The sequence below is a fragment of the Strongylocentrotus purpuratus genome, unplaced genomic scaffold (genome assembly GCF_000002235.5).
Source record: "Strongylocentrotus purpuratus isolate Spur 01 unplaced genomic scaffold, Spur_5.0 spur5_contig_819, whole genome shotgun sequence".
Classification (NCBI taxonomy): domain Eukaryota; kingdom Metazoa; phylum Echinodermata; class Echinoidea; order Camarodonta; family Strongylocentrotidae; genus Strongylocentrotus; species Strongylocentrotus purpuratus.
This window is the reverse complement of record NW_022145523.1, coordinates 1859-18091: the sequence shown is the minus strand read 5'-3', so window position 1 is coordinate 18091 and position 16233 is coordinate 1859. Positions and strand designations below refer to the sequence as shown.

Sequence of the window (16233 nt, the reverse complement as noted above, 5' to 3'; positions counted from 1 at the left end):
GTGCGTGTGTGGGTGTGTGCGTGTGCGTGTGTGTGAATGTTTGTTTGTGCTTGTTTGTGTGAAGAAAGGCAAGAACTGTCAAAAGGACAATTTTGATAGTTTCAAAATTGTGCAAATGATTTATTCGTTGTATATTACTGAAATAAATAATGCTCTCTTTCCACTTTGTCTTTGAAAAAATACAGAGTGGTGAGCATCGCCTTATCAGGCGGAACGAACCGAGGCGCTGTGCCTGAAGGGACCGCCTGTGGGAAGGGGCAGAGCTGTCGACAAGGCGAGTGTGTCCCGGTTGATATGGCGTCTTGTCCAATGGGAATCTCAAGGAAGATCTGTTCAGGAAATGGAGTAAGTTTTCACTGGCAATGCACTCTTGATACAAGAAAAGTCAAGCTTTTCATGCATAACCAAAGCCTCTCTTTTTGTTTAATGTCAGTGTGGGCTTTGTGCAATTTGCTGTGGCATATACTAAAAATGACAATTGAGCGAGGTCCTGGTATAATCTTCCCGATAGAGACCGGGGGATGCCATTGGTACTTCCAGTTTTTCAGACTAGCAGTAAACAATCATGACTAACAATGAACTATAAAAATGTATTTAAAAAAAAAAAAAAAAAACACTTCATTTTCTATAATGCCAAATTTAGGTTATAACATTTCTCATGTGCCTTTTGGTCTGTAAAGGGGGAAGGAAAATGCACCGTAGGAGGGGCACATTTTCTTTTATTTGTTGGTATATACTCAAGGAATGCCATTTGGGGGTTTTAAAAGAGGAGGATGCGTGAACCGGTTGTGCCCCTAAATCCACGAGTGTTAAAAAAACAGTTTATGCAATGTGTGTTCATTAATCTTCATCCTGTTATCCTCTCTAATCGTCTTGTAGGTTTGTGCTATCACAGGAGAGTGTGTGTGCTTTTGTGGCTGGAGCAGACCCTCTTGCTCTGTGAGGAATTCAACCCGGGAAGGGGTGATCTGCATTCCAAAATCCGTATTTGTTACAAGTGACGTCTCAATGAATCCCGAAGCTCCGCCCACTGATATCGGTATGTATGCGCTGAATTTTGAATGAAGATGACTTGGCCTAATTATTTACCATTCAAATCTGTTTGAGATTTACATGTTGTGATAATGGTAAACTGTCTGGAAAATTAAGCCTATGAACAGAATATATCGATTCCCATTTATCATGTTTTTTTTATAATATAGGCAACAGTGTCACATTTTAAATTCAGGAATTGCTATTACTTGGAACATTTACATTTTGGGAGGGGGAATTATTTGAAAAAGAAGAAAGAGATACAAACGATCAATTGAATGCCATGACACCAATATGATTAACTAGATACAGACGTCATGTTCTTGCATTTGTACATTATGAATGACAGGTGAACGGAGAATGATAACTTTACAAAAAAAGGAAGGAGGGAATTTCGCATTATTATAAAACTACTAAAGAGAGGGTGAGAGAGAAAGAGAGAGAGAGAGAGAGAGAGAGAAGTAGAGAGATAAAGAAATACAGAAAATGAGAAAGAGAGAGCAATATATATTAAGGAGAGAGAGGGACAGAGAGAGAGAGAGAGAGAGGAGGGAAGAGGGTGTGGGAGAGAGAATGGCGGAGATGAGGTGTGTTATGAGTTGTAAGTAAGCATACTCCTCAGTAACTCCTCAGTTGTTTTAAAATCATCGTTTTACCTGATTCTTTCTCATTTTAGATGATACCGGTGATGAAGTCGAGGTTCGTGTCTTAACGAGTGCTATCATCGGTGGGTCCCTGGCTATCATCTTTGTTGTGGCAATCATCTTTGGGGCAACCTCAATAGGATTCAAGTGAGTACATCTAGCATATCAGCAGGGGAGTGTTTCACACAGACTAAGATCAACTTAAGTTGGACTTAACTATGGCAGGCCGTTCACGCCACCACGGTGGCGTGCACCGTTTTCTCTCACTTGTGTGATCTTTAGATAATATTTTTTACCTTCAATAATGAATTATCAAAAAGTGTAAATTCTGTAAATTTATGACCATGATTTGTACGTCCCTTGAGATACCAATGCCAGTAAATGGTGAGAGCAAACAGTGTCAGTGGCATGAACAGCCTACCATAAGTCCAACTTAAAGTTGATCTTAGTCTTTGTGAAACACCCCCCCCCCCCTCGACAACTAATCCTAATAAAACTATCCTTAGTTTTGTAACTTATAAAGTGACCCCCAATCACCATCGGATATTTCCTGTATGTTGCATGAAATAACATTATTTTTAATTAAAAATAAAGGCGGTAAACACTAGGGAGAGGTTGCATTAAAGAGTAACATATTCTCAATATTTATTTACGAAGTAGAGGGGTCATGATATGACGAATAGAATAAGAACAGAAAGTAAATTTAAGATATACCGGTGTTGTTGATAGAGAAGGTATGATTCCCGTATTATAATTTATTTTGTCAGTAAATTCTAATTTTCAGCTTTTTATTTTTTGCTTAGAAAAGCTTGGATCCTCTGTCGGAGAAAATAAAAATCTTTGTTTGGGTGGGGTGGGGGGGGGGGGGGGGTGGGATAAAGGGACTTCATGAAATTAAGTATTACCTGTTATCAGAGTTGGTCCAGCACCCTCCATTCTAATGTTATGATGACGCCTCTAGAAAATACTTAACAATATTTACGGATATTATCGTTTCTATGAGAAGTATTATTTCATTTCTTTCGTTGAATACAGGAGAGCAAGAAAGAACAACCAAGCTAGGTAAGATGACCATTATTACCATTACTTGTAAATATTAGATTTTATAAGAATACATTAATCTTCCAAAACTTAAATCATGTCTTAAATAAATATGAAAAATATATATCCACACCTTTGCTAATACAAAAGTTGAAATATTATTGAACTGCCTTTACAAGGAAAAGATTAACATTTTTCTCATATCTTTCTGAATATGGAATGAAACTAGACAAACAAAATACTACTTTGGTTCATCATGATGGCTTCAAATACTGCGAATATATGAAATTTTGTTTCGGGGATTCTTTCATTCTTTCTTCTCGATTTTCTTTCCCAGACGAATGCAGCAGGTAAAACTTTTTTCGTAAGTATATATACATTCTGCCTCTTTTCAATATCAATTTGCTTTAGACATTTGCTATTTTTGTTCATATATATATATATATATATAGATTGGACAATTTACAAAGATAATCACTCATTGCTTTAATTTTCTATTAATGATTAATGATCTACAGATCAGTCATTTTCTAAAAGATTTAACAAATGAAGTTCACCATTAATCTTAATGAAAAGATGCCACCCGGAACTTTTGCGACAACTTGTAATGACGGATGATTGAGCTTCAAGGTTTTATGACACAATTACCTGTAATCTTACACATCTTTTAATTTCAAAATTACAAAAATCGAGGACACAAACGCTAAGTCAAATAACCTTTAGTGACCTCATGAAAAAGAAAAAAATTCCTGTGTGTCATGAGTAAAATCCTCTTTCACTAGCTCCAATCTTTTCTTTTGGTAGAATGTTCCAACCTACCGAAGGGCAAAAGAAGCGACTGGCAAAGTTCGGTGGGGGCAGGTCGCCGTATATAGCTGGCGAGCTAGAAGCCCCCTCATCGTCAATGGGCGCCCCATCTAGTCACCCACCAGGCGACCGTCATCATCATAAACCTAAACACCATAATCATCACGGCGGGGGTCAACCAGGGGGTCGTATGCAAGGCAAAAACAAAGGGTGAACGATTTCTTTAAATTCAAATATGACTTTTTAAGACAGATTTTAAAATGATTTTAAACGATTTATGCACTTGTAATCTAGGCTCACATTTAAACAATCTGTTTATTATCAATATAGACAGATGTATTCAGTAATCTTTAGTCAATCATTAGTTACTTAGTATCTGCTATATAAACAAATCATAATGAAACACTGCATAAACGACCTTCTGGATATATATATATGATATATATATATATATATATTGTTACGAATTTAGATATATGTCTGTATCATGTGCATAGTCCATTATTATTTCGCTATAATATTATTGCTTGCTGTGCAAGTCAAACTTGTCCTTCGGTAGATTTACGACGTTGTTTTTCGTCCTCGAGTAATTCTTGCAGTTCGATTGCGTAAGCCCAGGGCTACGCTCGTCTAAGAGAATCTGTCCTCGTCTTACGTAACGGCAAGGACAGATACTCAGTCGCGTGCGGCCTCCGACTGACCCCGAGCGGAGGCCAGACTTTGTCCTCAGTTTGAGGACAGACTCTGCCCTTTAGCTCGAGGTCGGGTTGTGTCCTTGCTGCTACAAAACAGCTCCCTATATAAAGCCAGGGATTCTAAAATCGAGAGAGTTCGGACTGACTTCTTGAGACTTCTCCTCGTACTCCTTTCTGCCGTTTTTCGTAATTCACTGAACCTGACTGTATACCAAGTTGTCATTATTTGAAGTTAGTGTAATAAACATCGAATGGAACTGAAACTCACGAATACTCCATTTCTTCTGTTGAATTTATATTGCATACACGCATGAGCTCGAGTGAGAGAGATATTGAGCGAGAACTGAACGAGAGCAGTCTGATTTAAACACTTGTAATCAAATTTCGTTACACTGGTGGCAGCGGTGGGATTTTGGACTTCAACACGCTAATCGAAATGGCAAGGAGGCGTAGAAAAACAGATTTAGAACAGGAGATCAGGGAGCTCCAATTGGAGCTTGATGAAGCACGACTTCAAATTCAACACTCTAGCGAGACAGATGCACAACCTTTGGAAGAGGAGGTTCAAATTCGCAGCCCCGCTCAACCAAGGGCTGCTATTCAGCTACCCCATCAGGAACATTTTGATGGAACACGCCCGTGGGAAAGCTTCATCTTTTCGTTCCAGAACATTGCAGAAGCGTGTGGATGGAACAAAAACGAAAAACGATTTCGAATACTGGCTTGCTTGCGAGGTAATGCAGCAGACTTCGCTTTCCAACAACTCTCCTCTGACGTCACAGGGGACTTCGATAACCTGGTAGCGGCGCTAAATGAGCGATTCGAAAATAGGAAAACACCGGCCTCATTCGTCTCCCAGTTGGAGGCAAGGCGTCTTGGACCGAAGGAGACTATTGCCGATTATGCCGCCGACGTAAGAAGACTGACAACTTTCGGTTATCCGAGTGCCGACGTCGACACAATAGAAACCATTAGCACGAGACATTTTTCTACGAGGAATCGGAGACCAAAACATGACATTAACAGTGGGAATGCACGAACCTAAATCCCTGCAAGAGGCCCGTGAGATAGCCGAGCGGTATTTCAATCTGCGAGAGGAGAGTAGCCCCAATGCCTACCGGCCGATTAGGGCCCTGTCATCCTCGCAATCGGTTAGCGTTACCGAAGGCCGGCTTGCTGATTTTGAACGTCGCTTTATGTCCATTGACGAAAGACTGAACACACTCTCATCCCTCTTAAAGGATCAGGCTGAAAGAAATTCGAGAGATGCAAATACAACGGGAGATGGACGGCAAGGTAGGCGAGGGAATGATGACAGAGGACGTCAACCTCGAGGGGGTAGACCCATGCACAACAGATGTTACGAGTGTGATAGGGAGGGGCATTTAGCTAGGAACTGCCCTAATCCTCGTTATGACAACCGCCGCTATCAACAACAACAACCATTCGTCCCACAAGCCTGGGCACCTCCACAGTTTGTGCCGCCACAGCCCCAGCCAAAGACACAGCAGCAAATGTGGGTACCACAGGCACCACCACCACCACAGCATCAACAACATGTACAACATCCCCAGCCTATGCATCAACGACAGGCCAACCCCTTACCATCCGTAAATAATGTCGAGGCGGGAAACTAGCTGGGGCCGATCCAATCGACCAGGTTTCGGCCCTTAAAACTACAGTGAGTAATGCATCGAGAATAATTAAACTCGTCAAAAGTACAGGGCTTTCGGCTTTTATTGGAGCAAATGTTCATGGTGCAAACGCTAAATTTTTGGTCGACTCGGGCGCAGCAGTGACTGTTATTTCCTCTAAAGTTTACGAAGGTATAGACATAGATTTGCGTAAACATCTTAAAGAGCCGACAGAGGACATTCAACTTCAAGCAGCGAATGATGAAATACTACATATCTATGGGACGATTGATCTCGACATCACACTTGAGGACATGACATTCAAGTGGAATGTCTTCGTGGCTGATATAAGTGACGAGGGCCTTCTCGGATTTGACTTCATGCACCACTTTAACTTTATTCTTGAACCTAGACGTGGGCTTCGTTTGAATGATCGCTTGTTTCAATGCGAAATTATTTCTGACTCGAGCTGTAATGTGATAGCCAAGCATGACGTCATTATCCCTGCTAACTCTGAATTCATCATCGCCGGCAGTGCCAATGTCACTAAACTAAAAGGCGATCTTCCATACGGATTGATTGAACCCATGAATAGCGGAGAAACATTACAACCAATTCATGTAGCCAGCTGCGTGGTCGATATCAATAGGAATGATATCGATTTGCCTGTACGGGTAGCCAACACACTTGGGGTGGATATTCATGTGCATGCCGGAACCAAACTCGCAAACCTACAGCTTATAGACAAAGTGTACCATGAAGGCAATAACGGAGCTAAGCCTCTTCCTCGAACTATTAATGTTGTAAAAAGTAGCTCTGCATCAGGAAATCTTAAGTTTGAGGATTGGTCTGAAGACTTAAAGTCGTTGTATAATCGCAGCTGCGGAGAGTTGTCATCGACACATGAGAGGGACAAATTAGCTGAGCTACTCGATAAGCATAAATCGACATTTGCAGTTTCTCCAAATGACTTAGGACGAACATCATTGGTTCAGCATGCAATCGACACAGGTACTGCCTCACCCATTAAGCAGAGGCCAAGACGCCCGCCTCGAGCTTTTGTGGACGAAGAGGAGGAGATAATTCAGACACAGTTGCGATCAGGGGTTATCCGCGAATCCACGAGCGCCTGGTCGAGCCCGCTGGTGTATGTAAGGAAACGAGATGGATCAACAAGGCCATGCGTGGATTATCGCAAATTAAATGAAGTGACGACAAAAGATGCTTATCCACTTCCTCGTATAGAGGACTGTCTTGACTGCATAGGAGGTGCTAAAATCTTTAGCACTTTAGACTTACAATCCGGATACTGGCAAATAGAACTAAAGGAGGAGGACCAGCAGAAGACGGCATTTAGCACTAGAAGCGGACATTACGAGTACATCACGATGCCGTTTGGATTATGCAATGCCCCGAGCACGTTTGAGCGGGGTATGGAGCTTCTCATGAAAGGTTTGCAATGGAAAACCTTAATCCTTTATCTCGACGATATCATCGTTCTAGGTTCCACCTTTGAAGAGCATCTCGAGAGGCTCGATGAGGTACTCGATCGTCTTGGCCAAGCAGGGCTAAAACTAAAACCCAGCAAATGCAACCTAGTGAAGTCGGAAGTATGCTATCTTGGGCATGTAGTAAGCGCAAAAGGCATCAAGCCCGACCCCGACAAGATAGATAGGATTCACCAATGGCCTACACCCAAGACGGTAAGCGATGTTAGATCTTTTATCGGTCTTTGCTCTTACTACAGGAGATTTATCCGTGGATTCTCATCTATCGCTTCACCCTTGACTCGCCTCATGGAAAAATCTCGCACATTTGAGTGGGACAGTGAATGTCAATCTGCCTTCGATGAGCTGAAACTAGCGATCACGAGTGATAATTGCATGGCATATCCAAATGATGAGGGTATGTTCATATTAGATACTGATGCGTCAGCCACAGGCGTCGGTGCTGTTTTGTCCCAACTACAGTGGGATGAGTCAGCCCAGTGCGAATTGGAGAGACCAGTCGCATTCGCTAGTCGATCTCTTACTAAGACACAACGTCGTTACTGCACTACACGTCGAGAACTATTAGCAGTTGTCTCATTCGTTTGCCACTTCCGTCATTTTCTGTTTGGCAGAAAATTCTTGATCCGGACTGATCACTCATCTCTTAGATGGATAATGTCATTTCGTGAACCAACTGATCAAATGGCTAGATGGATTGAGAGATTATCCCAATTCGACTTCGTGATCGAACATCGGGAAGGTAGAAAGCACGGCAATGCTGACGCGTTATCTAGAATCGCATGTGATCCCGATACATGTGACTGCTATGACAAATCATCGATCCTCGAACAACTACCATGTGGAGGATGTAAGACCTGTGAGAGGCGACATCGTGAATGGTCTGACTTCTTCGAGGAAGACGACATCATCCCACTTTCCGCGAGGAGTATCCGGCCAACACAGAAACCGGCCTCACACATCCAAGCTGACGCAAGCTGTCAAACTACGTCAATAAGTTCTCATCAAGGAGGGGGACCTGAAGTAAAGAAGGGACTATACGTCATGATTGTGTTCGTCGTCGCTTTCTTTATGAGTTTGATCAGCAGTATAACAAGGTGTAGAACGCTATGGGGAATTATGATAGTGTGTATCCTCGGTATTTTAGCAGTATTTTGGCAAGATATTGTGCATGGAGGATATGTTATGAATGGAGCAGTATTGTCGTTTGGAGGAGGATTATGGTCTATCCCAAGTAGATTAGCTAGAGTAAATCGTGCTTCGACGTCGCAGAAGAAGGTGCCGCCTGATAAGCGAGGTAATCATGTTAACAACGGTGGCCAGTCAGACTCTGTAAGTGGGGGAAGACCCGAGCTCCAGGGAGTCATCATTGGAAATCTTAGTCGCGAAGAATTGATAACTATGCAAAAGAACGACCCCAATGTCGCGATCGTGCTCGATTGGCTCACCAAGTCACCTGACAGACCAGCACGCAATCTTGTGCAGGATAAGAGTCCTACTGTTCGAAACCTATGGTTGTCCTGGCAACAGCTGCAAATTGTTGATGGGTTGTTGTACAAACGCCATGACACTAATTCAAAACTCACAACAAGATTACAACTGGTTGTTCCGGAGAAGTTACAAGACCGTGTGATTGAAGCCAATCATGCCTCAATTTTCGCTGGACATTTGGGAGCTAAAAAGACATTAAGTAGAATATCACGCAGTTTTTTTTGGCTCAATATGAACGAAGCAGTCCGCCTATTCATAGCAAATTGCGTAATATGTGGTGCTAGGAAACGACCAACATCAAAGCCAAGGGCACCACTGGGAGAATATAATGTCGGGCACCCCATGGATCGAATTGCAATTGACATTATGGGCCCCCTTCCAGTTAGTGACAATGGAAATAGATACGTCATGGTTGTAGGTGACACTTTCACTAAATGGATTGAGGCATACGCCATCCCAGACCAGACCGCCGAGACAGTAGCCGAGAAACTTGTTAATGAATTCATATCTCGATTTGGAACGCCCTTAGAGCTTCATTCTGACCAAGGCAGGACATTCGAATCTAACCTATTTCAGGACGTCTGCAAATTACTCGGAATTACCAAGACAAGAACAACTCCATACCACCCCTCCTCAAATGGAATGATTGAAAGATTCAATCTGACTCTTGCCAATATGATCTCATCTTTCGTGGATAAAAACCAAAAAGACTGGGACAAGAATTTACCACTTTTGACGGCGGGGTACAGAAGTTCTACACACGAAACTATAGGATTTTCTCCTAATTTCCTCATGCTAGGTCGTGAAGTACGGACACCGTTAGAGTTTTCACTCGACATCGACCCGATTGACGAGGAACCGAGTGATATCGGAGGATATGCTAACCGGATGGCCAAAACAATGAAACAATCATGGAAGCTAGCTCGTGACAACATTGGGAGAAGTACGTCTAGGCAAAAGCGCAATTATGATTTGCGTACATCAGTCAACAACTATGAAGTCGGCGACCTAGTCTACCGTCTAGACTCCACTAGGCACAAGGGCCTATCTCCTAAACTTAAAAGTGCACGATGGGTAGGCCCCTGTGTAATCACGAGAAAGCTAAGTGAATTAATATTTGAAATTCGCAGTAGCCCGAGAGGAAAAACGACGATTCTTCATCATGATAGACTCAAACCCTTCCTTTCAGCCAACGTGCCATCATGGGCCCGAGAACTATCCCAACATGCACGAAATGTGTTTACTACTAGGAATCAACGACAGGCTGGAACACAGACTAATCCCAAGGACGGCATCGAACTGAGGAGGAGCGGCCGAAGGCCAAGACCGCCCGTCCGGCTTAGTTTATAAACAACGGATCTGGCCATCAGCGGTTTTTGGGACATTTCACATATTTCGTCATTCCATGCCAATAACTTCAACAAGACGAGACGCCTGCCATTCACTCTTATATTTCTACAATGGCGTACCACTCTTCATATCTGACAATGGGGATGCATAACTGTGATGGGGATATGGATAGCGGGTTCGCATCTCCATCGACCCCCATTGTCGATGAGAGGACCTACTCCCCGGTTTCGGCGGCGGGTGACGAGGGCATCAACAAATTGTGCCATTTATTTGGATATTACTCTTCCGGATTATTTTCATCAGATGTTTAAACTGTGCCATTTATTTGGATGTTACTCTTCTGGATTATTTTCATCAGATGTTTCACTCTCTGTCCCTTTTTTTTTTCTTCTGTTGTTTCGGTGGAGATTAATCATTCAACCTGTTATTGTTAAGTCGTCCAGCATGACATGGTCATTTATTTTGAAATTGGTGTGTTGAGCCAATTGTATAATGTGTTTAACATGTACCTGCTCTTCGTTCACGAAAAAGGAAGCATTCGTACTTCAGGATTTATCATAGATACGAGGAAATATACCGCATGACGAGTCGACGATTTCAAAGGGAAACCGAGTGCTTTTTTTTTAATTTATTTTTGACGGTTGCTGCATTGGGTGCCAGCCTCAGAAGGGGAGCACAGCAATGGCAACAAGAGGACGCAGTGCATGGCCATTTATTTAGTAGTAATAGTTTCGTATGTGTAGGGCCAATTTATTTTTGTTCATTTTATTTTTCGAGAGCATCGGTGCGGAAAACGGAGGCAGAGAGTCGTCATTTGGATAGCGTTAAACATCTCGACATCGTATTAGTTTTGTTGGCGAATTTTTGTGTATGCGTCGCGTCGGAGAGAATGAGAAAGCATTATATCAGTTTGGAAATCACGGGACAACCTCGAAGATATCGGAGCAACGTCAATCATTCATGTCCATGATATTGCGCCATGTAGAAGTGGAGGACCCGCCGTAGATACTTGATTGTCAATTTGTCATGTGTTGGGAATAATGCGAAGTCGACATGCTGAGTCAATGCTGTTACGTGATCCTTATGGAATATCCTGAAAATATTCTTATTTCTGATTGAGTTATCTGAATTCAGTAGAGGCGAGTTTACACAACCACGAGCTTTATCATGTTTATGGAAGCAGAATTATCATTACGAATTTCCCGAATGTAATGGAATATCAATGTGAAGCCAGGATTCCTACACAGAGTCACTCTCGTTTGAACTTAAATCAGCAGGACAGTCATTGGTCCTCGTCGACAGATCTGGACATTTATTCTAACATTTCAAGATAAACTGGGACTATTTGATCATCGATCGAGGAGACTTTGATAGAGAACTCTGTTGTCCGAATGAAGATAGCGCGATTATTTTACCGAACTTTGTTTCGTTGTTAAAACTGTTGTTTTGAATCTTTTTTGTACATGTTATCACTTGTACATTGCATTTGCATTATATTACCTCTCCTTATTTCTAGCCCTCGGCAACAATATGCCTCCCTTTATACCTCTCGATCCTTATAATTATCTTTCTTCTCTTGTTCCTCTCTCCATCTATTTCCCTATCACTATGTCTTCTCTATTTTTCTGTTACATATTTCTATGATGTGATTGAGATGTTTTAATCTTTTAATCGATTTTTGTGCATATAGTTGAAACTCAATTCGTTAGCGGCCGCGTAGCCGTTTTCTTGGGAACGTATTTTTGTGTGTTGAGTTTAGTACCCCTCGTTCACTGATATTCTGTTCGGCCTGTCTTGAGATCCGAAGCTGTCATATTGCTGCTAGAGGCATGGTGATGCGTAATCACAATGATCGCGTTTTTTCGGATCGCGTGCTGCATTTCTGCTGACCAAGAGGAAAAAAAAAAAAAAAAAAAAAAAAAAATCGGGCACGTGGCCACTGGATTTGCTTTGCCAAAAAAAAAAAAAAAAAAAAAAAAAAATTGATACTGTTGAAGCGGCTTTCATTCTGCTGCTTCAGCAAATCTTGACTAAAAAAAGATGTCAGTGTACGAGGCGGTTAATTGTCAATAATTTTACAGCATTTCAGTAGCTTTTGTTTTTGCTATTTGTTGTTTTCAATTCCATATATCTTATTGCAACCTGAACGATTATGTAAATAGTTAAGTCTGCTTTGACGTTGTTTTTTTAACATTATATTAGTTCTCCTCAACTTTTCGACAGGTCCTTACTATTGTATTATAGTAGCTTGTAAGGAATACTTTTAATGTCATACATCGTCTTACTTTAGGAGGTCGTGACTTCATGACCCCGAATTTTATGTCAAACTCACCAGAACTTTTGAAAACTAGATTACACTGTACCAAGCAATTACGACTGTGCTGGTTTCTATCACAATGTTACGTATGGGTAGACAAACATATATGCCGTTTTGAAATTTACACATGTCGTATGTCAAAGAGCTTAGGCCACTTCTGCAACGTCATTTTATTTTTGACCAAGTTTTCAGATTCAGATTTGATGTTTGCTATCCCTCATTCGCTTCATTACACGATATGTCAGGATTTTTTTTCCTTTAAATTCTTTATATACATTGTAGTGCAAATTTTTTTGGTTTAACATGACTGTAATTCTATTTTTTTTTATCAATCACTGAGGACAGTGACTTTTTAAGGAGAGGGGGAATAGTGTTACGAATTTAGATATATGTCTGTATCATGTGCATAGTCCATTATTATTTCGCTATAATATTATTGCTTGCTGTGCAAGTCAAACTTGTCCTTCGGTAGATTTACGACGTTGTTTTTCGTCCTCGAGTAATTCTTGCAGTTCGATTGCGTAAGCCCAGGGCCACGCTCGTCTAAGAGAATCTGTCCTCGTCTTACGTAACGGCAAGGACAGATACTCAGTCGCGTGCGGCCTCCGACTGACCCCGAGCGGAGGCCAGACTTTGTCCTCAGTTTGAGGACAGACTCTGCCCTTTAGCTCGAGGTCGGGTTGTGTCCTTGCTGCTACAAAACAGCTCCCTATATAAAGCCAGGGATTCTAAAATCGAGAGAGTTCGGACTGACTTCTTGAGACTTCTCCTCGTACTCCTTTCTGCCGTTTTTCGTAATTCACTGAACCTGACTGTATACCAAGTTGTCATTATTTGAAGTTAGTGTAATAAACATCGAATGGAACTGAAACTCACGAATACTCCATTTCTTCTGTTGAATTTATATTGCATACACGCATGAGCTCGAGTGAGAGAGATATTGAGCGAGAACTGAACGAGAGCAGTCTGATTTAAACACTATTTGTAATCAAATTTCGTTACAATATATATATATATATATTATGTAAAAAAACGAAGAATTTCTTCTTACAATCAAACAGTCATATAATATAAAGCAAGCAAGTGATAGAGGACATTAGAAAATTATGTGTAAAAAAAAGGTGACAGACAAAAAAATGGCTACTTTGTTCTAGGGTTTTGAGAACTAGTCAGTGCACTATTACTTTCTGTCCACATCAATTAGCCCAGCTCGTATATGAATCAATAACTTAGGTCAACCGTAGCCAATTAGTTTAATTGAATATTAGTTTATTGATACTCGGGACTAATGAATAATGATTCTATCACTTATTCATTTTTTATGATATTTAGGCAGAAGAAAATGCGATTCCAGATAGACATGGACACTCATAAACCGCACAAAGCTGGAGGCGGTAAGGTAAGACAGAGTCACAAAACTTGCGAATGTCCATTGCACATATTCGGTAGCTAATCAAGCCCGTCCAGTTGATCAGCGCAGACCCTGGTCATTAAAACTTTCTTTCTGCTCTTCGTTTGCAATCAATTCTGTGCGACGTTGAAGGTTTGAGAGGTGTTTCCATGGACCTACTACGAAGTGGTTTAACCCTAATAAGGCCGGGGGGGGGGCATTATCCCCCCCCCCCCGCGATTTTTCTGATTGTCCAGGAACGCATACAAATGGCGCCCCGCCGCTCACTGACTTTTTTCTTTCGAGTCTAGCGCATCTTTTAAACAATTTTTGAATGTAATTTTTCCTAAAAAGAGATAAAATATTGGTTATTGGGTCTTGTTTAAAGTTTAGGTGTTTGTTTTGGGATTCAAAATAGTTGCATTGTGGTTAGAAATGAAATAAAACAATAAAAACATTAAAATACATAAGTTAAAAAACAGTAAAAAACATGAGAAAAAAAATGCTTAAAGGGGCATGTTCCCCGTATTCCAGAGGGCGTTCAAAATACGTACCCGCTGGCGGACGGTGCTAGCTGCCTATTGACACCAACAGAATACGGCTCTTACGCAGATGGCATGTTCCGAATGCCCCACAATGCCAATTATCGCATACATGTGCCGAAGTAATACCAATCGCAGATCGGCTCTAAGATTCGGCTGCTGTTTCCGCCCACTTTCGTGACGTCACAATCGGCAGCGATCAGCTGGCTTGGCGAAGGCAGGCCAGGACGCGCGTACTTTGATTGACAGCTGTAAGAAGTCGATCTTCGGAACCAAGATGGCGATGACTAGAGCAGCGATAACTACACTGGCAGGAACGTGCCCCTTTAAATATAAAGAATATATGATTTATGGGTAAAAAGGTGAATGTTATGACCTTATTTGCATAAATTACCATAAATATGCAAATGAGTGAATTTTTCAAAAAATTAAATGCACCATAATTATCATTCTATCCAATTCACTTGACATGCGTGCACATTTTCGCGGCGGTTGCGAGACCTCTGCTCAACCACTAAGCATTTGCGCCTCACTGTCATCATGTTCATACTGTAAACGTTTCAAAGACTGCATAAATTAATCATTCACGCCATCCCAAATCAGGTAACGCCCCTCGTGTGCTAATGGCTTAAAGACACGTTTATGCTTTTAAAACTTGTTTTGCTTAGCCCCGTACGCGTCTTTTTCCGTAATATAGCCATCCTGTCGCTTTATTTGATTGGCTCAATAGGACCTATACGTCATCGCTAGTCATCAATATTCATGATACGCACGCACACAGAATCTGAAGCGAAAATTTATCAAATATGATATTTCATACAAAAATTACAGATACAAAGCTAAGTTTACTTTAAATAAGTGACATTGCGACAAAATCGGGAGGCTTACCATAAACGAATGACTACCCAGTTTCGTAACTTGTCCATATTTCATTGGTTAATTTAGTCCAGAATCTGGCCGATTTAATTTTGAATTTGATCTCCACCTCACTGTACCAATTCCAGGATGGCTATATTACGGGGAAAAAAGATGCCCCCATACTTTCCCTTGTACATTAAATTATCTTCAATTATGTCACAATGTGGCATATTCTACGGTGTCTTTGAAATGTCACACATTCCATGTCTACTTCATTCATTTTTTCTTCTATCTCTCGACAGGCTCCAAAAGCTAAACAAATCTTTTTTCACTCCGAATAAACAACTGGCCCATGCACTGGCGTACCTACGGGGGGGGCAGGGGGGGCAGAGTGCCCCCCCTGACGGGCTCCAGGGGAAAAAAAAGAAAAGGGGAAAGAAAAGAAAAAAAGGAAAGGAAAGAAAAAGAAAAAAAGAAAAGGGAAGAAAAAAAGGAAAGAAAGAGAAAAAAGGAAAAAAAAGGAAAAGGAAAGAAAAAAGGAAGAAGAAGAGAAAAGGAAGAAAAAGGGAAAAGAAAAGGAAAGGAAAAAAAATGGGGAAATTAAAAAAAAGACCATGGCCGTACGCACCAGGGGGGGGGGCAGTTGACCCCAGATATTTTGAAAACGTACAGTTTTTTTCCTGAAAATGTACGTAGGCCTATACCAAATCCTTCAATTCTACTCTTGAAAATGCAAAAGTACCCTCATGACCAGTTTGGTCGCTCGAACTCCCTTCACTCCTTTTGCTTTTGAGATTCTCCGAAAACTTTCAACGCATCTTTCCCCTCCCCCACCAGAAAAATATTCCTTATACGGCCCTGAAAAATTTAGACAAATGAAAATAGGAAAAATATAAGTGATATAACAAATTCGAAACCCTTCGC

The 16233-nt window shown here is 41.3% G+C and overlaps 1 protein-coding gene across 1 annotated transcript; it reads left to right on the top strand.

The window, feature by feature from the left end:
- Positions 1–62: 62 nt before the first annotated feature.
- Positions 63–13913, top strand: LOC115922151 (the record flags this gene model as incomplete). The annotated part of the gene is given in 7 exon segments (XM_030980376.1): positions 63–345; positions 880–1039; positions 1709–1823; positions 2712–2738; positions 3055–3081; positions 3522–3734; positions 13852–13913. Coding segments are annotated over 7 exon segments (655 nt in total), but the record flags the coding sequence as incomplete, so codon positions are not given.
- Between the last annotated feature and the right edge of the window lie 2320 nt (positions 13914–16233).